Source organism: Schistocerca gregaria, chromosome 4, assembly GCF_023897955.1.
Source record: "Schistocerca gregaria isolate iqSchGreg1 chromosome 4, iqSchGreg1.2, whole genome shotgun sequence".
Taxonomy (NCBI): domain Eukaryota; kingdom Metazoa; phylum Arthropoda; class Insecta; order Orthoptera; family Acrididae; genus Schistocerca; species Schistocerca gregaria.
In genome coordinates this window covers 659,797,361-659,822,745 of record NC_064923.1, presented here as the reverse complement: position 1 = coordinate 659,822,745, position 25,385 = coordinate 659,797,361, and the positions used below count along the sequence as shown (strand labels likewise).

Sequence of the window (25,385 nt, the reverse complement as noted above, 5' to 3'; positions counted from 1 at the left end):
CATGGCAACACCACATCCTCGCTACCTTATACAAGTGAGGTCTTGAGGGTCTGCACCCGATTTTCATCCAAAACTTCCTGTCACACCATACTGCCAGGTTCAAGTTGGTGCTTCCCACAATACCCCCCCCCCCCTCCCATATCCAAGAGAATGAAGTCTCACAGGGCTCTGTAATGACAGCCCCTCACTGTCTATTCGCCATAAATGATCGAGCAGTAGTTGTGGGGTCCTCAGTATCACCCTCCTTGTATACTGATGACTTTTGCCTCTACTATTCCTCCTCTAGTGTGGGTGTAACTTAACGTCAACTGCAAGGCGCCATACAAAAGGCAAAGGCATAGCCGTGGCTTTCGATTTTCCACTGCCGATTCATACAATTCTGTCAACATTGTACCATTCACCCACAACCAGAACTTACATCAGTTTTTAGGACTGGTCTTCGATTCTTGGTTGACGTGGATCAGCTTAGTTGTGGAGGCTGTGGTCCCTCCATTGTGCATCAGGTGCCATCAACAGCTTGTCAATTATGCTACCCACATTCGCAGCTCCCCTAAGCATTGGAACTACTGTCTCCTCTCTCAAAACATGCTAATTCATCTGCTGCAACGGCGGCCCCGATCAGGGATTATAATCACTATCCACATCTGGTCTGCCCCCTCTCTGAACTTCAGTTGTTTCCCCTTCCACTTCTCCTCTGAACGCACTCATGTACACCTTCGTGGTGCATCCCTCAGCCACAGCTTCATCTTGACCTATCACAAGGTCTGAAAGACTCAGTTCATCCTGATGCCCTCCGCCACCAATTTTTCTCCATTCTCGGCACGTCCTAGCGACACTCTGATGCCTGCTCTGCCCAGGCTGAGCTGCAGCTGTCTGAGTTTAGTTGTCCAATCTGCTCCTCACCTTACCTGCTCTTTTACTCTTCCCCCCCCCCCCCCCCCCCCCCGTGTGGTTGCTTAGACTTGCTCATCATTTGTCTCTCTCTCTCTCTCTCTCTCTCTCTCTCTCTCTCTCTCTCTCTCTCTCTCTCTGTGTGTGTGTGTGTGTGTGTGTGTGTGTGTGTGTGTGTGTGTGTGTGCGTGTGCGTGTGCGTGTGTGTGTGTGTGTGTGTGTGTGTGTGCGTGTGCTTCTCTGTTCATGTCTGTGTTGCTAGTCTTTCCAAGGCAATCTCGGAGTAGTATACCTCTTGTTAGAGAGGGGGGAGGGGGGGGGGGGCTGATGGGGCACCTTGCTTGCCTTTCTTCCTTTGTCTCCCTGTCTCCTTTTTGTCTAATACCTCAGCTTCACTGACATTGATAAACTTTGGGGTTTTCTTCCACTGAGTTTTGCGTGGTAGGCTCTCTCAGATCTGCAGACATATAGACCTGTCTGTCCAAGGACAAAGGGACTGATGACCTAATAGTTTGGTCCCTTTAAGCATCCAACCAATTAACCATGAATAGAACTGCAAACTCACAGTGTTTGCATTGTGTCCACCAGTTAGCATTAAGAGTGCAGTGCCTTGACAAAATACTGAAAAAGCAACAAAAAAGTTTTTGTGTGTTGGAATATGTGAGATTTTTATGTACTTAGTAGTGCAGCAGTGAGAGTTTGTGGAGGCACTGAAAATCCTTGTGAAATTCTGGTGCATGAATGAGATTTGCTGAAGAGTAAAATTTTCAGTGCATTGTCACACAAAAAGCTTTAAGACCATATTTCTTCTCTAAAAAGATCATGATGGGCACCTCTTACCTAGAAATGGTGCAATTGTAGTTGTTTCCACTAGTGACTGCTGAATCCAAGAATTTCGTCTTCTAACAAAACAGGGCAACCCTTCATTGAGGCATCAATGTTTGTAGCTACCTAAACAATGAACTTCCGTATTGCTGGATTGGTCTTAGTGGTGAAGACAATGTGGCTGTGTTTCCTTGCCCACCCTAGACCTCCTGACCTAACACCTTTGTGACTTTTTCCTTTGGGGATACATTAACCCTAGAGTACTAAGTTGTGAATCCCAAGACATATATCTGCCCCACGTCTTTCTAAGTTATCTCTGTTTGAAAAAAGAGTTCTGTAGTATTGTAAAGTAATAATCAAACATATGTAATATTTATTGCAAAGTATTATTAATGTCTTACAATATGGCAAAGCAAATAATAATTAAAATATCAATGTTTTGTATTGTATTCAATTGCACTTTTTGTTACAACCGTGCGAAACACAATAGAACGTAACATAAAGCATAAGAATCATTGAAGGAACTGTTTAGCATAACACGTAAATTGGTAAAAAAATATAAAGCTAACAACTACAAAAAGTAGTTCCTCATGTAAAAGGAAATAAAGATTTTATAAATTAATTTCAAAATTTGATGAAATTTTGAATATATAAAACATTTACAAACTAAACTGTTATGGCAACTTTGACAAATATTTTTCCAGTGGTCTTTGGACACTGGTTTTGGACAGACACAGCATTCAAAGGAAATTTTCCAGTCTTCTTTTTGACTGCAAAGAAAGCATAGTCCACTGTTTTTTGAAATCATTTCTGGTTGTGCTGCTGATCTTGGAATATCGTACCCAACATGTGTCAAAATCTGTTCCATGGTTATGCGAAGCTCTTTGGGTACTTTTTTTCTTTTGAGTCTGTCTTTCATTTCTGCTTCAACCAGCCCAAAAGCCAAAGACTTGAGAAAATTGCTTTGTCTCTTTGTGCCACCATTCCCCCTATACAAGACAAAGGCATTTATTCCTGATGCATCTAAAAGCCCATACACACATCCGCGTTTATTCCTGATGCATCTAAAAGCCCATACACATATCGCATTGACCAGCACCTCGTTTTTTGTGCTGTGGTCTTGTTGTGGCTTAGTAAATTAAATACATTGATTCCCCCTTTATTGTTATTGTAGAAAAGTGCTATGTTTGATTTCTTTGCCTTCTCATCTATTTCACCTAACTCATGCATTGTTGTCAAAACAATAACATTTTCATTTTTCTTTGGAATGTTTGACTCCAATATTTTTTCTCTCCTGTAAATGAATATGGATGAAGAAACTGGCCTGTTCTTGGTTTGAACAGGGATTCTGGGATTTCTACCTTGTTACTGGGCTTCTGGTTTATTATTTCGTAAGGTGCCAACAATTGTCAACTTTTTGTCAGCCAGTTTGTTGGTTACTTCACAAGAAGCAAATCAATTTCCATTGTAATGCTCTGGTTGGTTCCATGTATAGGTTCCCATAATTTCACCACAAAATATATAGGAATTGAAACACTTTTATACTTAGTCTCTTTTCCAAATATTTTATGCCCCCATTAAACTAATACTTCTTTGTGTCACATAATGAAATTATCTTTAGACCATATTTGTCTTACTTGCTTGGCAGTTACATTTTGAATGGGCATCTGGCTTGGAAGCTAAGGAGTGTCTCATCAATCTGCTTTGGAAGCTAAGGAGTGTCTCATCAACAGTTAGGAGAACAGGAGAAGTGCACAGTTCTTGACTGTGCTTGACAAACATATACCATAAATCACGGAATGCAGTGAACTTGCCTGCCTTCTTCTTTGCAATCTAGTATGTTGATCATTAAATCATAGATTATTGATCAAAAAGTCGAATTGGTTTTAAGTTGTAATTCCTTGGAAAAATGGGGACCCTTATACTACAGACCATGTGTCAGTGCAATTGACATAAACATTTTTTAGAACTCAATTCATAGAAAGTACCAAAAAATGTTTTTATTTTGTTTCAGTTGGTATCTTCATTACTCCATTGCAGCAATTTGTATTTTTCCCATGAATCAGCAATTTTTTGGTTCATGTAGGTAACTGTTAGTGAAACCATGTCATTAGTAAACAACAGTTACAATAATTTCTTGGGAGACATTTTGTTTTTTGCCTCATCTAGTGCAACAAGTACTTGTCCATTATATTTTTTGCTGGGACTGTCAGTGCTTTTTTATGGAACGGGTGTGTGTTCTGACATAACCTATTTCTGCCATATAAAATTTTCCGTACGTGGTGATCACCTTCACCTGATGAATCAACCTCAAATGGCATTACATCAGATTCACCATCCTCCTTGTCATCTGTGATATGACTGTATTCAGGTTGACTCACATCTTCATCTGAGTCATGTTAATATACATTTTAAGCCTCTTATTATTTCCTATGGAGTTGTTAAATTTTTTTCAGAAGACATTTTCTATGCCTGCAAAAGAAATTACCACCTGTTTTGTAAATAAAAAGCTTTAACACAAATAACAAGGTGAGGTGATCTTTTTACCCCGACAGATAAATTTCACAATTTGCCTGTTAAATTATGATGAAGAATAAAGCCTTAGAGATTATAGCCTCCTCAGTGTGAACAACAATACTGAGTGGAAAGGTAAATAATGACTTCCGCCCTAAAAGCCTAACATAGGATAAAAAATTATGTGGCCTGGGGTAGTTTTTTTATCCAACCTTGTTATTCTATGGTTAAGCACCGTGTTTATATACCCTCACTGCCAAGAACACTGGAAGAGCTCAGCGAATGCATCATTGCTGCTGTGGTGACCATTGATAGAATGTTGTTACGTGAGTTATGGAGCCAACTTGCTTGAACATATGTCAGGTGACCACAAAGGCGCTGACAGTATGTTTGTAGAGTGCAGAATGCAAGCTTTTTAGTTTATGGTTCTGTTCATACATCAATCATATTTTTACATGTTGTACATGTACTTTGAATTGAACAGAATGAAAGGAGGATATAAGATGGATGTCAAACAAAAGCAAAATAAGGATAATGGAATGTAGTAGCATTAAATCAGGTGATGCTGAGAGAAATAAGACACTAAGACACTTAAAAGTTGTAGATGAGTTTTATTTTTTGGCCAGCAAAGTAAATGATGCTGACCAAAGTAGAGAGATTATAACATGTAGATTGGCAATGGCGAGAAAAGCGTTTCTGAAGAAGAACAATTTTTTAACATTGAATATAGATTTAAGTGTCAGGAAGCCTTTTTCTGGAGGTATTTGTCTGGTTGGGGAAACAAAAAATTTTTGGCACAACTTGACAAAAAGAAGGGATTAGTTGGTAGGACACTTTCTGAGACACCAAGAGATCGCCAAGCATTGGAGAGAAGTTTGTAGTAGTAGTAGTAGTAGTAGTTGTTGTTGTTGTTGTTGCTGTTGCTGTTGTTTTTATTGTAGAGGTGAGCACAGGATGGAGTAGAATGGAGAGCTACATTAAACCAGTTTTTGGACTGAAGACAACAACAACAAAAACAATACTTTAGAAAACGTAGAGCTTTGAAAAGAAATGAATCATTTATAGTAACCTTGTACTGTGCGTTTCCCAAAATAAATGATGCTCCTTTTGCCATATAGTGTGACCATTGATTTATTTTAGGTCAACAATGCTACCCATTTTTAAACTATTGTCCACATTTTTTCTTTTTGTTTTCTCAGTCACAAAGTTTTCACTGTTTGTGAAATATCACTGTGAAAGTTTTGTACATGAAATTGTTCATATTGTCCTAATTCTCAGTTTTCTTAAGTGAAACTAAAACATTTTCTCACAAAATAGAATTCATTGTTCATGATTCCTATTACAGCTTTTATCTTGGCACTAGAAGTTTTACTGCGAGAGACTGATGTACCAACTAAATATCAGTCTCCTTATTTGTACCTTTAGCCCACAGCCCTCTTGTGATCTCAAAAGTTCTATTTACGAGGTCCATTAGTTGTTGTGTAGGCAAAAGAAATATTTTTAATAGGGAAGAAAAGATCTTACTTTTTCTTCCTGTGGACTATTTGCTATTTTGTGGCAAGGTATTCACCATGCTTGTGATTTATGATACTGTTAAGTGTTATTTCTCTAACACACTTCAGTCTAACATTTCAGTTTAGTTTAGTTAGTTCCATTGATCAATAGGGCGGAAAACCATTATGATGTGGAACCTGTTAAGTGCACAAGAAATACGCACAGGAAACAAGTTCTTCTTCTTCTCCTTCTTCTTCTTTTTTAAAAAAAACATTATAGTGTTATACCTAAATATTTCTATTATCTATCCCATTTCTTTAAATGACACAAAATGCATATATTATATCTCCAGATTTATTTACTCATAGTCAAGAATTCATCTATGGTATAGAAGGAGTTGTCAAGGAGGTATGATTTCAATTTGTTTTTGAAACTATTACTGCTTTACTGCTGTCTGTCTGACGTGTGTATTGCACTAATGATGGTCAGGTGATTATTTTTCATGAGTAATCAGGATTTAAAAGTATTCACCCAGCTGAGGTATACTTCCTAACCAAAAATTTTTATACATTGCAAATATTTCAGAACAGCATTCATACTATTCTCTTCTTTATTTTATCCATATAAGTGACCATCATTTAATTCAAAAAACAATATAAATATTTGTATATACATTTAAACATAAGGGAAATTGTCAGATACTGTGAAAGAGAACTGCAAACATTGTAAAATATCATAAATGTAGTTCTCTGTAATATGTGCTGTAAATGCATTAAGTGGCAGAATACAATACAATACATAATTGTTATTGCATAATCAAAATGTCAAGGCCTATATGTAATGATACAACATGTATTAATTGAAATATACCAAATGACTAAATAAATAAATACGTAGACAATATGTACCCTGTTGCAAAAATTGGGCTGAATCTTGGTAGGAAGTGGAGGGAGGGAGGGGGGGGGAGGGGGGCGGAGTTGGTGAAGGTAGAAGTAATTACTTAGGAACTAACAGTCCTTCAGTCCTTTTTTAAAAACCTTTAGAGTGGAATAGCTTAGATAGAGTGATCCTTGAGTGTGAAGCCACCAGATAATAGATGTACAAAACATTTATTAACATCATTCAGGGAACATACATTGGTACTAAGAATATTCAACAGGATTACTTACATCATGATTCCAAACCGTGATGTGTTTCACTCAAGAAAAATAACATTGGGTTGGTGGCACTAAGCCTTGTAGGTTCTTAACAAAATTAACAAGATTTCTTTAATTACTATGAGCCACTAGCCACACACCTAAAAAAAAAAAAAAAAACACACACAAGGTAATAATCACATACAATAGCCTCTTGACCTAAAGCCATTGGGTATATTTACAGATTTGCGAAGTGATCACCTGCTGTATTATCTTCAACCTAAGACAGAATCAACAGCCCTTAGTGCACCCAACTAGATAATTAGTATGCACTGCAGTGGCTGCACACCTAACAGGAGCTGCTTTAAACTTTATTATTTAACTTAGCAAAATGTGTGGACCACGAAACATGGGCACTAGCCCCTTCAGCAAAGTGTATGAAGTTTAAAGACAATTTACGCCAGAGTTACATAAACACAGACACTAGTCCTTGGGAATTAATGGCCTAAAATGTAAATCAGATGTTTAGCAAGCTTTCCAAAATGAGTTGGGATGCAATCCTTTTAAAATTATGAAACACACAACCAATACTGAAAAAATTACAACACACATTTTTAGGTACAGACTGTAAATGACAAACTTCACGCACTAGCCCTCCTTGAAATTTTCCCCAAAGCAGCTCAAACAATGACACAACATGGTTATTCAGACTCCAGCACCAGCCACATTGAACTACACGTTAATAGGCCAATTTTCCTTAAGAACTATTGCATTAGTAACAAGAGTAAAGATAATTTCAGTTTGAAATCAACAACCACATTGAGCAACACAATAACAGTCGGCTCCCTTAAAATTGAACACACTTATGTTTGAGCTTTACATACTTATCATCCGAGAGAATAACCCCCGAGAGAATAACCCATGACTTTACTCTTGGAAGTTATGAAAAAAGAATATGTGATCACTTACAGTACCTTGAACCAACAGCCACCTTTTCAGCACTCGAGAATCAAAATTATATCACCTATTCTGTTGCAGTCGGTTTACCAGCGCGTTTTGCTGTCAGCATAGAAACCAGCCGTTGGTAAACACAAGTCATCAGCTGATAACATTAAGCAAGCACCACACTCAGGACATTTTGTTACTTACATATAAACTTTCCAGCTTCTACAACAGATAACAGAAAGAAATGTGAATCCACACTGGAGCATGAAAGATAGCACCCACCATGCTCCTCAAAGCACGAGCAAACAAAATTTTCTACATGTAGTTAATGTGGTGGATTGAAGTAAAACACAGTAGCGACTCGAAAACTCAGGGTTATAAGGTTATTAAGGGTTGTTTTACTCATTGTACCAGGCAGTCTGTTGCAGCATAAGTCCTGGAGACAGTTACTGTAAAAGTCCAACTTCAGAAAAGTTAAAATTAAAAATCATCTTGCATTATGTTATTTTAAATACATTTATTATACTTTCAAAACAAAGGTAAAGTATTATTACAAAGGCAAACAATACTTACAATACAAAAGGAGCAGCTACATGCTCACTGCTCAAAAACTAAAACCAGACTGACCCCCTATGCTAACATGGCAGTCATTATTTATAATTTCTTAACAATCCTGAACAATTCTCGGCATTGTTTAAAGTCAATTTTTGATTAATTAACAATTAAAATTTACATATAAAAACTGAAAATACATATATAAACGTATGTCTGCTCAGAACAGTAGGTACACTATGATATTAGTACATGTCTGTTATTTCATTTGAGAATAAACTCTCAAATAAGGAATTACAATAATACATTTATATTTTCTATTAATGACTGGAGACTCCCTTCACGGGAATTATTCTCTTCATTTACAGAGCTTCTACGCTTTGAACTGAAATAGATTAAAAAGTTATTTTCTCAGTTATAAGTTTTTCTAGACGAGTTTGCATATTTCGTTTACCTGTGCGATCCTGAATTAGACTGGGAAATGTTCATTTTAAATAGGCCTCAATGGGCTGTTATGTTTCATGGTGCACTCCCAGTTGAACACAGGCACCTACCTGGTTCGATTTCACCACTCTCCAGTACATCAAAACAACTGACTGCCGAGGCGTGGACGCGTCCACCGCTTGTGATAACCATTAAACCTCCTCACAGGGAACCTCTCCCACTGATAGCCCACCACTCACTGTTCAAGTGCAAGGGCAGAGGGCTTTTTTATGCTCGGAACGACCACGACCTCTGACTTTAGCCGCATCGATACAACTACATGACCGATTGGCAGGTGGAATCAGTACACATGTATCAATTCTGTTACAATACATATTTCCAATGTGGACAAAAGTACATATCACCTAAGAAGTGTCCCCTCAAAATCATAAGTCTTTTTTTGTATTGAACTTCTCTCTAGATGCTGTTACCCATACAATACATCAAGTGATCCTGATGTAGTACTGACCAAATATATTCAGTACACAAATATTTAAGACTCACATCGTGTATATTGAATAGTTGTTCAAAGTTCCTTAATGAGCCCTCAATGTGTCTTGAAGCAAATTCCTAAAGTGAGAACTAGGATAGTAGGCCTTGGATATATATTTGGGCTCAATACACCTATTTATAAAAATATCTTTCAAATAGCAGCATATGCATCAAAATAGACATTGGGCGCCTGTATTTACGTCACCATTTGTTTTCATTTCAGAGTACTGTGATAGTTGAGCAATGTGTTCAGGAGCTTCGTGGTCTGATGCAGTCACTTCCAGTATACTCAGAGCATTTTCTAGCCATAATATGCAATATTGTGCGTGGGTATCGAGAAACTTGTCAGGCTGCTTATCGTGGCATTGTGCAACCTGATTCTGAGGATAAACGAATTTGTAGTGCTGCCTGGTTACGCGATGAAGACATTAGCCGTTTTATCAAGTAAGTATCCTGACCCCTCCCGCAAAGCTGCCAGAGTTAGTGGTCATGTACGTGAGGTGTGTTTGCTTGTGTGAATCAGTGGTGTATGTTTCTGTAGAGTTGTGGCTGAAAGCTTATGTGTGTCTTTTAATTGTGCTTGTCTGCAACGTACCATGTCATGTTTATGATAAATATGAATCTTGTCTTTTCCTGCATTATTGATATTCCTAACTGAAGTTTCATTGTTTGCTTTTTACTATTCCATACTTCATTCTGCCTACACCACTTTCATAAGCTTTATTTGGCTGCTTACTGCTGTATTCATTTCACAAGATTTAATGTGCTATTAACTAGATTCAGATACATTTGCAAAACACTACATAACATTATCTCAGTATTTAAGTTAATAGTCTATCAACCCATCAATTCTATGTTGCTGTAGGCCGTATGTAATCCTGCCTCAATAGATTTCACCGTGGCTCCTACAGTATTCTGATTGTTCATGCCATGCCGTAAACCACATAATTTCTTGTAGCATGAGAGCAAAACAGCAACAAAGAGCATTGCTTTGTATGTATAGGCTGACAGCAGTAGTTAATAGATTTATGCATTAGAGAGGAGTTTTGCTGTTGCCTTCAGGTCCCTACCAAACTGGGTGGACCTCCAAGCATCAAAGAAGGAAAGCCCTATAGGAGCTGTAACAGTGGAGGAAGAGAGTCCAGAGGAAGTACGGCAGCGTAACATGAGGGAAGCGGAGATTTTAGCCAGCAACTTGGGAGAAGGTGGAATCAGTCGTTACGAAATATTGTCTGATGTGGGGCAGCTACGTCGCCTTGCGCATCTGCAAGAGAGTATGGTAAGAAAAATTTTCACGTTCCAGTCAATTCTGTAATTATATTCCTTAATTACATATCATAAGTAAAACTAGTATCTTTGAGGTCCAATCTGTGTTAAATTAAATTTTCATGCTTACAATAATGTTTTCAATTTTTGTAAGTTTGCCATTTATCTCTTAAACATTTCTCTAATGAGGAATGTTATTGAAGCTGACAGTCACTTAGTTCTCTTTGGTTTTAAAGGTAAAGGCTTCAACAATTTGAAGATTATAATGTGCTAACAAAAAAGTAGAAATATGTAATCACTCTATTAGCACGCTGCTGAGACAATTAGAAAGTAATTTGCGGTCTATTACATTTCTCTCTACATTCAATCAGAATTCCATGTAGTAATTCTTACTCTGTAGAAACATGTTTCAGAATGTTAAAATATGGTTTTCATTTTGTCTAAGAGATTAGACCCATTATTATCCCATATTACTGGATCCCATATTATTTGTTGTCTGTTCACAATTAGTGTGTTCGTAATTTTCACCAATCATTTGAATTTTTTACATTTTCATCTAAGTCCTTTGTGTGTGACATATGCCATGTATAAAATCATGGCACTTACAAACTGTGCCCAGTTCACAAATAAACACAAACATACACACAAAATACAAGCTTTCGCAACCAACGGTTGCTCATCAGGAAAGAGGGAAAGACGAAAGGATGTGGGTTTTAAGGGAGAGGGTAAGGAGTCATTCCAATCCCGGGAGTGTAAAGACTTACCTTGGGGGGGAAAAAGGACAGGTATACACTCGCTTGCAAACACACACACACACACACACATATCCATCCGCACATACACAGACACAAGCAGACATTTGTAAAGGCAAAAAGTTTGGGCAGAGATGTCAGTCGAGGCGGAAGTACAGAGGCAAAGATTTTGTTGAAAGACAGGTGAGGTATGAAAGGCGGCAACTTGAAATTAGCGGAGGTTGAGGCCTGGCGGATAACAAGAAGAGAGGATATACTGAAGGGCAAGTTTCCATCTCCGGAGTTCTGACAGGTTGGTGTTAGTGGGAACTATCCAGATAACCCGGACAGTGTAACACTGTGCCAAAATGTGCTGGCCATGCACCAAGGCATGTTTAGCCACAGGGTGATCCTCATTACCAACAAACACTGTCTGCCTGTGTCCATTCATGCGAATGGACAGTTTGTTGCTGGTCATTCCCACATAGAAAGCTTCACAGTGTAGGCAGGTCAGTTGGTAAATCACGTGGGTGCTTTCACACGTGGCTCTGCTTTTGATCATGTACACCTTCTGGGTTACAGGACTGGAGTAGGTGGTGGTGGGAGGGTGCATGGGTCAGGTTTTACACCGGGGGCGGTTACAAGGGTAGGAGCCAGAGGGTAGGGAAGGTGGTTTGGGGATTTCATAGGGATGAACTAAGAGGTTACGAAGGTTAGGTGGGCGGCAGAAAGACACTCTTGGTGGACTGGGGAGGATTTCATGAAGGATGGATCTCATTTCGGGGCAGGATTTTAGGAAGTCGTATCCCTGCTGGAGAGCCACATTCAGAGTCTGATCCAGTCCCGGAAAGTATCCTGTCACAATTGGGTCACTTTTGGGGTTGTTCTGTGGGAGGTTCTGGTTTTGAGGGGATAAGGAAGTGGCTCTGGTTTTTGCTTCTGTACCAGGTCGGGAGGGGGGATGTGAAAGCTGTTTTTAGGTTGTTGGTGTAATGGTTCAGGGATTCCAGACTGGAGCAGATTCGTTTGCCACGAAGACCTAGGCTGTAGGGAAGGGACCGTTTGATGTGGAATGGGTGGCAGCTGTCATAATGGAGGTACTGTTGCTTGTTGGTGGGTTTGATGTGGACAGACGTGTGAAGCTGGCCATTGGACAGATGGAGGTCAATGTCCAGGAAAGTGGCATGGGATTTGGAGTATCACTCTGGCCGCCCCATTGTAGCTGGTTACCAAGCCCCCACAGAACATATCTCTGCCTACGTAGATCAACACCTTCAACCCATTACTTGCAGTCTCCCATCCTTCATCAAAGACACCAACCACTTTCTCAAACGCCTGGAATCCTTGCCCAATATGTTACCATCCTTGTAACCAATGATGCCACTTCCTTATACACAAATATTCCGCACGTCCAGGGCCTCGCTGCGATGGAGCACTTCCTTTCACGCCGATCACCTGCCACCCTACCTAAAACCTCTTTCCTCATTATCTTAGCCAGCTTCATCCTCACCCACAACTTCTTCACTTTTGAAGGCCAGACATACCAACAATTAAAGGGAACAGCCATGGGTACCAGGATGGCCCCCTCGTACGCCAACCTATTCATGAGTCGCTTAGAGGAAGCCTTCTTGGTTACCCAGGCCTGCCAACCCAAAGTTTGGTACAGATTTATTGATGACAACTTCATGATCTGGACTCACAGTGAAGAACAACTCCAGAATTTCCTCTCCAACCTCAACTCCTTTGGTTCCATCAGATTCACCTGCTCCTACTCCAGATACCATGCCACATTCCTTGACTTTCACCTCCATCTGTCCAATGGCCAGCTTCACACGTCCGTCCACATCAAACCCACCAACAAGCAACAGCATCTCCATTATGACAGCTGCCACCCATTCCATATCAAACGGTCCCTTCCCTACAACCTAGGTCTTCATGACAAACGAATCTGCTCCAGTCCGGAATCCCTGAACCATTACACCAACAACCTAAAAACAGCTTTCACATCCCGCAACTACCCTCTCGACCTGGTACAGAAGCAAATAACCAGAGCCACTTCCTCATCCTCTCAAACCCAGAACCTCTCACAGAAGTACCCCTAAAGTGCCCCACTTGTGACAGGATACTTCCCGGGACTGGATCAGACTCTGAATGTGGCTCTCCAGCAGGGATACGACTTCCTAAAATCCTGCTTACACGATCAAAGGCAGAGCCACGTGTGAAAGCACCCACGTGATTTACCAACTGACCTGCCTACACTGTGAAGCTTTCTATGTGGGAATGACCAGCAACAAACTGTCCATTCGCATGAATGGACACAGGCAGAAAGTGTTTGTTGGTAATGAGGATCACCCTGTGACTAAACACGCCATGGTGCATGGCCAGCACATCTTGGCACAGTGTTACATTGGCCGGGTTAGCTGGATACTTTCCACTAACACCAACCTGCCGGAACTCTGGTGATGGGAACTTGCCCTTCAGTATATCCTCTCTTATCGTTATCTGCCAGGCCTCAACCTCCGCTAATTTCAAGTTGCCGCCGCTCATACCTCACCTGTCTTCAACAACATCTTTGCCTCTGTACTTCCGCCTCGACTGACATCTCTGCCCAAACTCTTTGCCTTTACAAATGTCTGCTTGTGTCTGTGTATGTGCGGAGGGATGTGTGTTTGTGAGCGAGTGTATACCTGTCCTTTTTTCCCCCTAAGGTAAGTCTTTCCGCTCCCGGGATTGGAATGACTTCGTACCCTCTCCCTTAAAACCCACATCCTTTCGTCTTTCCCTCTTCCCTGATGAAGCAACCGTTAGTTGCAAAAGCTTGAATTTTGTGTGTATGTTTGTGTTTGTTTGTGTGTCTATCAACCTGCCAGAGCTTTCGTTTGGTAAGTCACATCATCTTTGTTTTTAGATATATGACCAGTTATAAGACATTTTTACTCTATGTGAACTGATCTTATCTGTGCTGTCACACCCAGCTACTTGATTTCTTTTAAGATTTTTGTATTTCATAATTCAGTAAGAAAAAGGGCATTTGTTGTTTTAATTCATCACTGTTCTCTATTCAGTACCAGAACATGTTGTTCTCACAAAGGCTGGAAACAGCTGTTAGCTTCACTTGAGATTTATATATATCTATACTGCCAACCCAGAACACATTGATTATTTTAACCTGTGGAGCCATGGATGGTGTACTGTTATGTTTAAGTGTTTATCCACTGTTATACCATGACCACCCCAGGCACATATGTGTCCCATACTGGCATCTTAGGACATGCTCTCGAGGAGTCAGGTCCTTGCTAAAGCTGTCATAAAATACTCAGTAACCTTGACCCAAGGGAATGGTTTGAACATCAGTACTGGAATAAATGATAAACAACGTAAAGCTGCTAATCACTTCATTTTATGGCTGCACCCTGTATTAAAACCCAACCCTTTCCTGTATGAATTTATAAGCTAAAGCTGCCCTTAATCTATGGATTAATTTGAACACAGCAGTTGTGCAATATGCATGCTTCTATTGGAGGCAGTATACCCTTGCCTTACTTAAAATTTTGAACTGACTTACTGAATCAGATATAAGGGAACCTAAAGTTAATACAGCAGGGTGTATACACTCCAGGAAATTCAGGGAAAACCCAGGAATTTTTTCACCCAGGAGAAAACCAAGAAAAACCCGGGAACTTTTAAGAATTCTGGAAATTTTCTTTGTTTTAGTTTCCAGTTAAATTTTTGTAGTTTTTACTGGTAAGAACTGATGCTCTTAAAAAGAATTTTACTTTAGTCTGTTATTGCAATATAATATGGCAGTAATAAAATGTAAACAAGGAAAAAATAAATAAAACTTAAGTTGCAAGGGAAATGTGCCATTTACAGCAACAAAACACGGCACACGCAAATGTCTACCAACAGCTAAATGTGTCAAAGGCTTCAGGACGAAGACTATGCAAATTGCAATACTTCATAACAACAAACTGCTTCCAGTGGACATGATGTCACAATGGTGAACATTAGGTTCGTTTGAGCAGTTGTCAGTGAGCTTTTGCGCATGCACAGTTGAGTCGCATATGAGCAGTATCTTCTCTCACTTCTGGTTACTTGAAGTAACGCTGTATCCAAGATTACTTTAGAGACGTTAGCTGAATCAGCAGTAGCAACAAGCAGCCAGATGCTATCTGGTAACATTTTTCTGGTGCACCGAAGTTGTTAGATCAACACATGTGCAGAGCAATCTGAGTTGTCGTGGGATGAGGGGTAGTCTCCACGTGAACCGTTTTTACATTTAGTGATTTTGCTGTTTCCTCTTGGTTTACAGCTCTCAAGAACAAAACGGTTTTCTGTGGCTGGGAGCTATAAAGTGAATTAAAATATTCCTTAATTATTGAAGGCTAAAGTATGTTATTAGTTTGTTTTCTGATTTTATTTTATTTCCAGATTTTTGGCAGTCGGGTATTGTCTTGCAAAACAATGAAGTTACTTTTGTCAATTTGCTTAAAAGAAATTGGCTTTAATTAATCTTTTCAGCAGAGGCAGTCTGTTTATTTGAAACACTGTTAGCAACTGTTTGTGGAATTTCAAGTGCACATTGTTATCTTTTGGGACGTATGTCATTATGCCATAAGAAAGAACTAAACATGAGGTAATACAGTACTGGTACTCTAAGAAAATTTGCATTCCAAAAACTATACTGAAAAGTTGAATGTCACCTTGGGGCCTACTTCTTTGTGAATCTGGACATACGAATGTGCTCTTTAAATCGAATTTGCAGTTTAGTATGGTTTGCGAATTTCTAGTGCTCTGGAGTATCTTCTGATATTCTGTTTCAGTTATGACATAATGTAAGATCTCTCAACGCCATATACATATGAACATATGGGCTACCTATGTCATGTTAGTTGCGCAGGCGAAGTAACGCCGATTTCTGGTGCTCTGTGGCAATTGCTGAAATGAATTTTAACATGTCAAGGGAAAATATTGCAACTGTTAATTTGAAAAGCGTTACTTCCAAAGCACATTTTATTATATGCTGTAAAGAGTTATGTTATGTGTGCAAAAGTTCTTTGAATTTCTTAACCCATGGAGCATTTGATTTTTATTTAAAGCTTAACACTTTGAGGGCCAGCCACTTAAAAGAATTTCGAACCCAGAAGATCAGACATTTACGTCTGTACTTTAAATTTTACTGTCACATTTGTGTGACTTATCAAAGTGTAACACACACGAAAAAAGGGAAATGTTGTACGTGATAGCTTAGCTTTTCTTTTAGCTACACTGTGTACATTAATTTAAACCATTAACTTTTCCTATTTGTGTGTTCGCGTTACTTAACAGTGATTTTGCTGTAGGCACTGCATCAAGTGCCCATGGTCTGAATCACTACATTTAGATGCGACACATCTTCCGAAAGATGTTTGAAAACCATTTTTCACTGTCGTGGTTACACGTTAAGGTCTGAAGTGCATTTGCTAGCCCAATTAACTACAGCACCTGGAAAACAGGTGTTACAGTTTGTGATTTAGTCAGCACAATTGCTATTTCTTTCAATTAGATGAGCTGTAAACAGTCAGGCTAACATTTCTACTTATCGTTCACTGTACAAAAAGCCACTCTTGTCCATATTACCCGAAAATTTTGAATAATAAGACTAGACCTGACAGCCCAAGCACATTTCAAAACTGGTTGCATTTACATGGAAGCAAAAATCGATTGCAGGTTTGGAAAAACGGCAACCAGAAGTGGATTTACAGAATCAGTTTTGAAATGTTTACTTTACCACCCAGGAGCGGTACTAGGAGATCCGGTTTTGGGAGCCCCATGTAAACATGATGAATATCTGCTATCATCGGCTTGCAAGATCATCTGACATAAACTATGATTGGCTTACAAAAGCACATCGCGATCTTGATTTCAATGCTTTGGAACCTAACATTCTGTGTTTGGTGGAATTCGACTATGTACTTCCGTAATACAAAAATATGCAACATACATGTTGCTGCACATTAATGATCGTTCCAAAAGGTATTTTTTTCTTTGATTAGTTTCCTATAGTCTGTCGGTAAACTGAAGAGCGAGTGCGCGTCCCACCACTGTGCCTACACTGCTACATCACACGGCGCCTCTACAGACTGTTTCACAATGTAGTACAGTCCCTGCCACGGCGCGCGCTTTAAATCTGTGACGATGCCGTGTACAGATACTTCCCAAAAGCGTTTATTTTAGACAAATGCGTTAATATTATAAGGAAAACAAAAGACGATAGCTTCTTCGAAACAAAGAGTAAATAATATTAACATAAGAACGGAAGTCAGGTTCTACTACAAACATACAACTAAATGCCTATTCATATGAATGTATGTTCCTCTATTCGTAAAACGAACCAGATATAGTGCAATCAGTCTGTAACATTTAAGGCTTGTTCTTACTTTGTGTTTCTACTAAAAGGTAGAAGTTTTCTTTGAAGGGCTGCATTAAAACTTAACAACTCTTGCAACACGAAGAGTGTTTAAAAAGTAACCAGAAATTTATGATTACATGTGTTGAGTTGGTTCGATTCGCACTGCTCTTTTTTTTTTTTTTTAAACATGTCTGAAAAGTATTTCCAGGTAAATCCCATTTCATACAGTGTATCGTGTAAAACATCTTTCTGCAACGAAAATGTATTTTTTGTTTCACGCCAGTGACTAATTTCTGTAATGTGGGCATTATTTTTTGGTTTATGTAAAAGTCCTCCATCATTTGTCAAATGACCGATTTTGTGAAACTGTCTATAACAATGGGTTTCCTCCCTAAATTATTAATTTTCCTTCACGGCGATTCCAGTAAACCATGCGCCTTGTTTTCATGTCCCTTCCTTATGTGTCCTATTTTCACGAAGCTGACATTTGCATAAACTGCAGCCCTTTGATTGGGGCTGGTAATATTAGCCAACAGTTCGTTTTGTGTAGCCTCTTTAACACAAGCTGTAATAACGTTAGAGATTATCGAACGCTCGTTCTGCGCAAGTATCTTCTTCGTATTCTGCACATTTTCTTGCAGTTCAGGGCAATTATCCATCACTTCCGGATACTGAAGTATATCAGTGAGTACACAGAGTAAACTGATTGAGATTGGCAACTAAGATTCCATGAACAGAAACGACATATATCACCGCTAAACAGGTAACGGACAACTGATTTTGGGTTTCCCTGTAGGCCAGTGGCAGGGTTCTTCCGGGAAAGGCCACTTCCCCACCAAAAGCGCTGCTCGCTCTTGGGTTTACAGACACTCTATAAAGTGGCAAGAGATTCTATGCCAGTGCTGAAAAACCGAACCATTCGAAGGATTGATAAGTTTTACAACCCAGAGTGAAAGTATACTGTCATTTAATACAAAAAAGTGTGTTTTCACATGCGAGAAAGTGTATTTTTTAACAGGGAAAAACCCGGGACTTTGTTTTCCTGATCCACGTATACACCCTGTATAGACTGTGAACCATGATGCAACATGGAGTTTTTCGTATATAGGAAATACGAAAAGTGGTAAGTGGCAGAAGAATCCTAAGACTGACTAAGGTATGAAACCTTGACCTTACGATTTGCAATTAGACACTTAGCCACTGAGCCACACGAGAGTTTCTGTTGATAGAGATTATGATGGTACTGACATCCTCACTATATGGAGACATTTTTTAGGTATCTCTCAACTAAATAGGCTACAATTCATCACTCATTTTCATTTCATCTTCTATGAGAAACCTCATTTGTTTCATCTTTACATTAATTTTGAAGCATGACATGTCACCTTAAAGCATCATAGTTTTCTTCATTACTTGCATTCTGTGGAAGCCACAACATCATAAAGGCTATCGACTTAAACATATGAACTTCCTCTGACCAAATACACCTAGGTTTCTTCAATGCTTTACATGACCACTATTCTTGTAGTGAAAACCGTCATTGGTATGTGGCGAACAACAGTATTTCATGGTATAAATCTTCTGCAGTGAAAACTGACCTCTTTATTTATTTTGAAAATTATTTTGATAAAAACAAAGAAGTAGCTGCAGGTATGGAAGATTTATTCACAGAAATATTATTTTCAGCTGCAGATCCATAATGGTTTTCCCTACAAGAATAGAGAAAAAAGTATTTCTGTAATAATTACAACTAACTTCTATGGAATAACTTTCAGTAGTTATTTAGCAGTAAGTGTTACAAGCTACTTCTGCTGAAGTCATGATTTAATGGAAAAAGATGTGTTTACCTCACAGCAAGTGATTTTTTCACAGAAAAGTGTTGTGAAGGTAATTAAGTATATGCAATGAAATAGGGAAATTCTAGTGAAGCAGGAAAACATTGTAATGAGCAGCAAGGTCTGAAAGAGATCAGATCACTATTTATTGCAATTTTTGGTGTGAATTCTCCTTTGGTACAAGGAGCAAGATGTACATGCAGGTGGCAGAGGCAATGGATTGCTTGAAAACAAAGAAATGTTACTTACTATTTTAAGTGTCGTTCATCATAGAATAAAGTTAGAGAATTCTTTTCAACAAAATTCTCTAGGCCATGTGGTAGTGCTCTATTTAAAGTACATTAGTATAATACTATAGATGTACCTTATACATTTAAATGAGAGGGATAAAATATTGTACAATCCAAAATCCATTCTCCTTTCTTTTGACAGAGGCTTTTATGTTATGTTTTGTAGCTTTTAGATATCCTTACTGCAAGCTCTATTTTGCTGGCCTACCATGGAGGTTACAATGACAATTCAAAACTATATGAATGCTTGCCCAAAAGAACAGACATTACGCATTTATATAATTGATTTGTCTCAATAGGCAATGAATCCGTGACCTTCAGTGTGGATGCACAATAATATTCGACCTCCTGTGGAAATCACAAAGTAGTGAGCGTGGAGGACATGAACGGGGCTTGAAAATAGGTGGCGCTACGTGGGCATGTGGGTAGACTGAGAGACATGATGAGATAGTCCATGCAACTGCGATAAACACTTTGTCCAGGTAGGGCAAAAGCTGCCTAGTAAGCAGGAGGTCCCAGTTTCGAATCCCGGTGCGGCACATGTTTTCACTCATTGCAGCTGATTTCACCTAAAGTTTCATTGCACCTGACATAAATAGCTCCATCCCTTTCCTTTCTTCCCCTCTGCTTTCAATTTACATAATATGTAATTGATGCTATGCCAATGTTTTATTAAAACAATTAAAGAATAACTTAGGATGCATATTGTGACCAGTCACTACCACAGCTGTACAAAAGCAAACCTCATACCACCAAGTTGTGTTAAAAATGTAAGCATACTTATAAAAGATGACCACCTAACATACAACTGACCCAACAAACACAAACTTCGAACACTCATGTGTTGCCCATTTCTTGAATTTCTCTATGTTCTTACCTGCATAAAGGAAAAAGGTAGATTTATTTTTAATGTGCTTGAAGGATCACAAACATTGTAACAAAATTAATGTGGTCATTCAGTCTTCTTCGGTAACACTGAAAAATCTGCACGATAACAAAAGAAATATGTGCAACAGGGCACTGTGCAAACACACAGCCTCTTTATTTATTTCATTTCATATTATCAGTAACAACAGAGTTACTAAATATTGTGGTTAAGCAAGATACAGTGTTTTCTTGTTTTGTGGCATCTGCTTCTGTCATTGTCTAGTCCAGAGGTCACCAACAGTCCGCAAGCCGGATCTGGACAATAATGTCAGTTCATCTGGCCACCTGACAGTTCTCAGATTTGCTTCATAAAATGTATGGAACCAAAATACATTTCTCACAGCTTTCATTATGGTTTGCAACTATTGTAGAGAATCATAATGTGGCACCCACCCATCAATAGATAGGTTTGAATCACTATACACAGAAGCAAAAAGTCGTAAGTAGGGATTCTGCATACACACCATGCCATCAAAAGTATCCATATACCCCCAAAAACATACGTTTTTCATATTAAGTGTATTGTGCTGCTACCTACTGCCAGGTACTCCAAATAAGCTACGTCAGTAGTCATTAGACATCGTGAGAGAGCAGAATGGGGCGCTCCATGAAACTCACGGACTTCGAACGTGCTCAGGTAATTGGGTGTCACTTGTGCCATAGGTCTGTACGCAAGATTTTCACACCCTAAATGTCCCTAGGTCCACTGTTTCCAATGTGATGGTGAAGTGGAAACGTGAAGGGACATGTACAGCACAAAAGCGTACAGGCCGACCTCATTTGTTGACTGCCAGAGACCGCCGACAGTTGAAGAGGGTTGTAATGTGTAATAGGTGGACATCTGTCCAGACCATCACACAGGAATTCCAAACCGCATCAGGATCGATTGCAAGCACTATGATAGTTAGGCAGAAGGTGAGAAAACTTAGATTTCATAGTCGAGTGGCTGTTCATAAGGCACACATCATGCCGGTAAATGCAAAACGATACCTCTCTTAGTGTAAGGAGTGTAAACATTGGATGATTGAACAGTGAAAAAATATTGTGTGTAGTGACAAATCATGGTACACATTGTGGCGATCCAAGGGCAGGGTGTGGGTATGGTGAATGCCCAGTGAATGTCATCTGCCATCGTTTGTAGTTCCAACAGTAAAATTCGGAGGCTTGGTGTCATGGTATGGTCGTGTTTTTCATGGAGAGGGCTTGCACTCCTTGTTGTTTTGTGTGGCACTATCACAGCACAGGCTTACATTGATGTTATGAGCACCTTCTTGCTTCCCACTGTTGAAGACCAGTTCGGGGATGCCAATTGCATCTTTCAACACGATCGACATCTGCTCATAATGCGTGACCTGTGGCAGAGTGGTTACATGACAGTAACATCCCTGTAATGGACTGGCCTGCACAGAGTCCTGACCTGAATCCTATAGAACACCTTTGGGATGTTTTGGAACGCCAACTTTGTGCAGGGCCTCACCAACCAACATTGATACCTCTACTCCGTGCAGCACTCCATGAAGAGCGAGCTGCCGTTCCCCGAGAAACTTTTCAACACCTGACTGAACCTATGCCTGTGAGAGTGGAAGCTGTCATCAAGGCTAAGGATGGGCCAACACCGTATTGAATTCTAGTGTTATCGATGGAGGGCGCCATGAACTTATAAGTTTTTTACAGCCAGGTGTCTGGATACTTATGATCACATAGTGTATATGCAGCGTTTGTTTGCACATCACCTGCATCATAGACGGTACCTATCAAGTATTTGTACTCATGCCTTTATGTCAGCTTCATAAGAAAGAAATTGCTTGTTGAACCCAAACAAAATACATTTTAAGACAAGGTTTGTGTAACTACTCAGAAGATAATGTTATTCATCTCTTGGCATAAAGAAAGTAGTGTGCTACAGAATGCTTGGCAGGGTATGAGCATCATAAGGAAAACAAAAGAAAAGAATGCAACAAATATTGCTGTTATATGGCAACTCCTGTAAACACACAGCCAGTTTCACAAAAATAAAACAGTCCAAGGTCCTGGCTGGAAAATAATTTCTCACCACAGTTGTTCTACTTATCTTATGAATAAAGTATTACACTTGTATGATCCCTATTAAACAACCATCAAGAAAGTCACTTTCCAGTTGAAAATGTGCTTGAACCTTGGATTAATAACATATTTAACCCAGTATCCATAGGTTTCTACAATTGTGGCATTGATAAACTGTCTGAGCATTAACAGATCATTTTTAGATAATGTGAGATAATATATTGTCGGTGATTAATCCCTCTACTGTGTTGTCTGTTATGCTTGAAAAATTAAGGAAAAATGCTATAAAGTGTATGCTGTGCTAATTTAACTGAATTCATCTTATCAAGATAACCTTACAATAAAAGCATATCTGAATGAAATATAGTCAATCCATGGAAAGTCCAGATTGGAATAACAACAAAAAGAAAAGATTTTTTTTTTTTTTTTTTTTTTTTTTTTTTTTTTTTTTTTTTTTTTTTTTTTTTTTTTTTTACTTCAAAGGCCTTTTGGCCAAAAGCTAAAATGTATAGCAGTCTTCTTTTCATTTTGCCTGTGTACTCAACATCTCTAATTATCAAGTAGCAATTTATCCTTTTAATAATATTGTTGTCAATAAAACATGAAGTAAATTTGAAATGAATGTGCCCAAATTGTCACTAATTTGTAAGCTGTTACAAAATTTTCCCCTAAAAGTCATGGGTTGTATTCAAGTAGCAGTACAGGACTTACACAGAAGTAATGAAATGTGACACTGGGATTACGAAACCTAGTTAACAAAATATTGAGCCACCATTTCAGCAGTGAAATAATCAATGGTGCTGAATATAGATAGTGAGATGACTGATGATGCACTATATTTCTTAAGATCACATTAATGTTGTTTTTTTTTTTTTCTAATTTGACTGCATTTAGCTCTGTCGCACAAGAGAAAAAAATCTTGCCTTTAGCGAGATTTGAATCACGGCTGAACACAGCCTCTGCACTACCTCATTACTGGTTACTACTGAGCTGCAGAATGACAAACAGACCCGAACTATTTGAATCAGTTAATGCAGAACAGGGAATCAGCGATCATAAAGCGGTTACTTCATCGATGATTTTGGCCGTAAATAGAAATATTAAAAAAGGTAGGAAGATTTTTCTGCTTAGCAAAAGTGACAAAAAGCAGATTACAGAGTACCTGACGGCTCAACACAAAAGTTTTGTCTCAAGTACAGATAGTGTTGAGGATCAGTGGACAAAGTTCAAAACCATCGTACAATATGCGTTAGATGAGTATGTGCCAAGCAAGATCGTAATAGATGGGAAAGAGCCACCATGGTACAACAACCGAGTTAGAAAACTGCTGCGGAAGCAAAGGGAACTTCACAGCAAACATAAACATAGCCAAAGCCTTGCAGACAAACAAAAATTACGTGAAGCGAAATGTAATGTGAGGAGGGCTATGCGAGAGGCTTTCAATGAATTCAAAAGTAAAGTTCTATGTACTGACTTAGCAGAAAATCCTAAGAAATTTTGGTCCTATGTCAAAGCGGTAGGTGGATCAAAACAAAATGTCCAGACACTCTGTGATCAAAATGGTACTGAAACAGGATGACAGACTAAAGGCCAAAATACTAAATATCTTCTTCCAAAGCTGTTTCACAGAGGAAGACTGCACTGTGCTTCCTTCTCTAGATTGTCGCACAGTTGACAAAATGGTAGATATCGAAATAGACGACAGAGGGATAGAGAAACAATTAAAATCGCTCAAAAGAGGAAAGGCCGCTGGTCCTGATGGGATACCAGTTCGATTTTACACAGAGTACGCGAAGGAACTTGCTCCCCTTCTTGCAGTGATGTACCGTAGGTCTCTAGAAGAGCGAAGCGTTCCAAAGGATTGGAAAAGGGCACAGGTCATCCCCGTTTTCAAGAAGGGACATCGAACAGATGTGCAGAACTATAGACCTATATCTCTAACGTCGATCAGTTGTAGAATTTTGGAACACATATTATGTTCGAGTATAATGTCTTTTCTGGAGACTAGAAATCTACTCTGTAGGAATCAGCATGGGTTTCGAAAAAGACGTTCGTGTGAAACCCAGCTCGCGCTATTCGTCCACAGGACTCAGAGGGCCTTAGACACGGGTTCACAGGTAGATGCCGTGTTTCTTGACTTCCGCAAGGCATTTGACACAGTTCCCCACAGTCGTTTAATGAACAAAGTACGAGCATACGGACTATCAGATCAATTGTGTGATTGGATTGAGGAGTTCCTAGATAACAGAACGCAGCATGTCATTCTCAATGGAGAGAAGTCTTCCGAATAAGAGTGATTTCAGGTGTGCCGCAGGGGAGTGTCATAGGACCGTTGCTATTCACAATATACATAAATGACCTGGTGGATGACATTGGAAGTTCACTGAGGCTTTTTGCAGATGATGCTGTGGCGTATCGAGAGGTTGCAACAATGGAAAATTGTACTGAAATGCAGGAGGATCTGCAGCGAATTGACACATGGTGCACGGAATGGCAATTGAATCTCAATGTAGACAAGTGTAATGTGATGCGAATACATAGAAAGATAGGTCCCTTATCATTTAGCTACA

General features: G+C 39.2%; 1 protein-coding gene across 1 annotated transcript in view; it reads left to right on the top strand.

Annotated features, from left to right (window-relative positions):
- Window positions 1-25,385, top strand: part of LOC126266809 (exocyst complex component 4) — a 246,924-nt gene that overhangs the window by 151,847 nt on the left and 69,692 nt on the right. Inside the window, exons 10-11 of the mRNA XM_049971362.1 lie at window positions 9,556-9,776; window positions 10,395-10,611. Of these exons, the coding sequence (XP_049827319.1) occupies window positions 9,556-9,776; window positions 10,395-10,611 (438 nt within the window). The remainder of the gene's footprint in view (window positions 1-9,555; window positions 9,777-10,394; window positions 10,612-25,385) is intronic.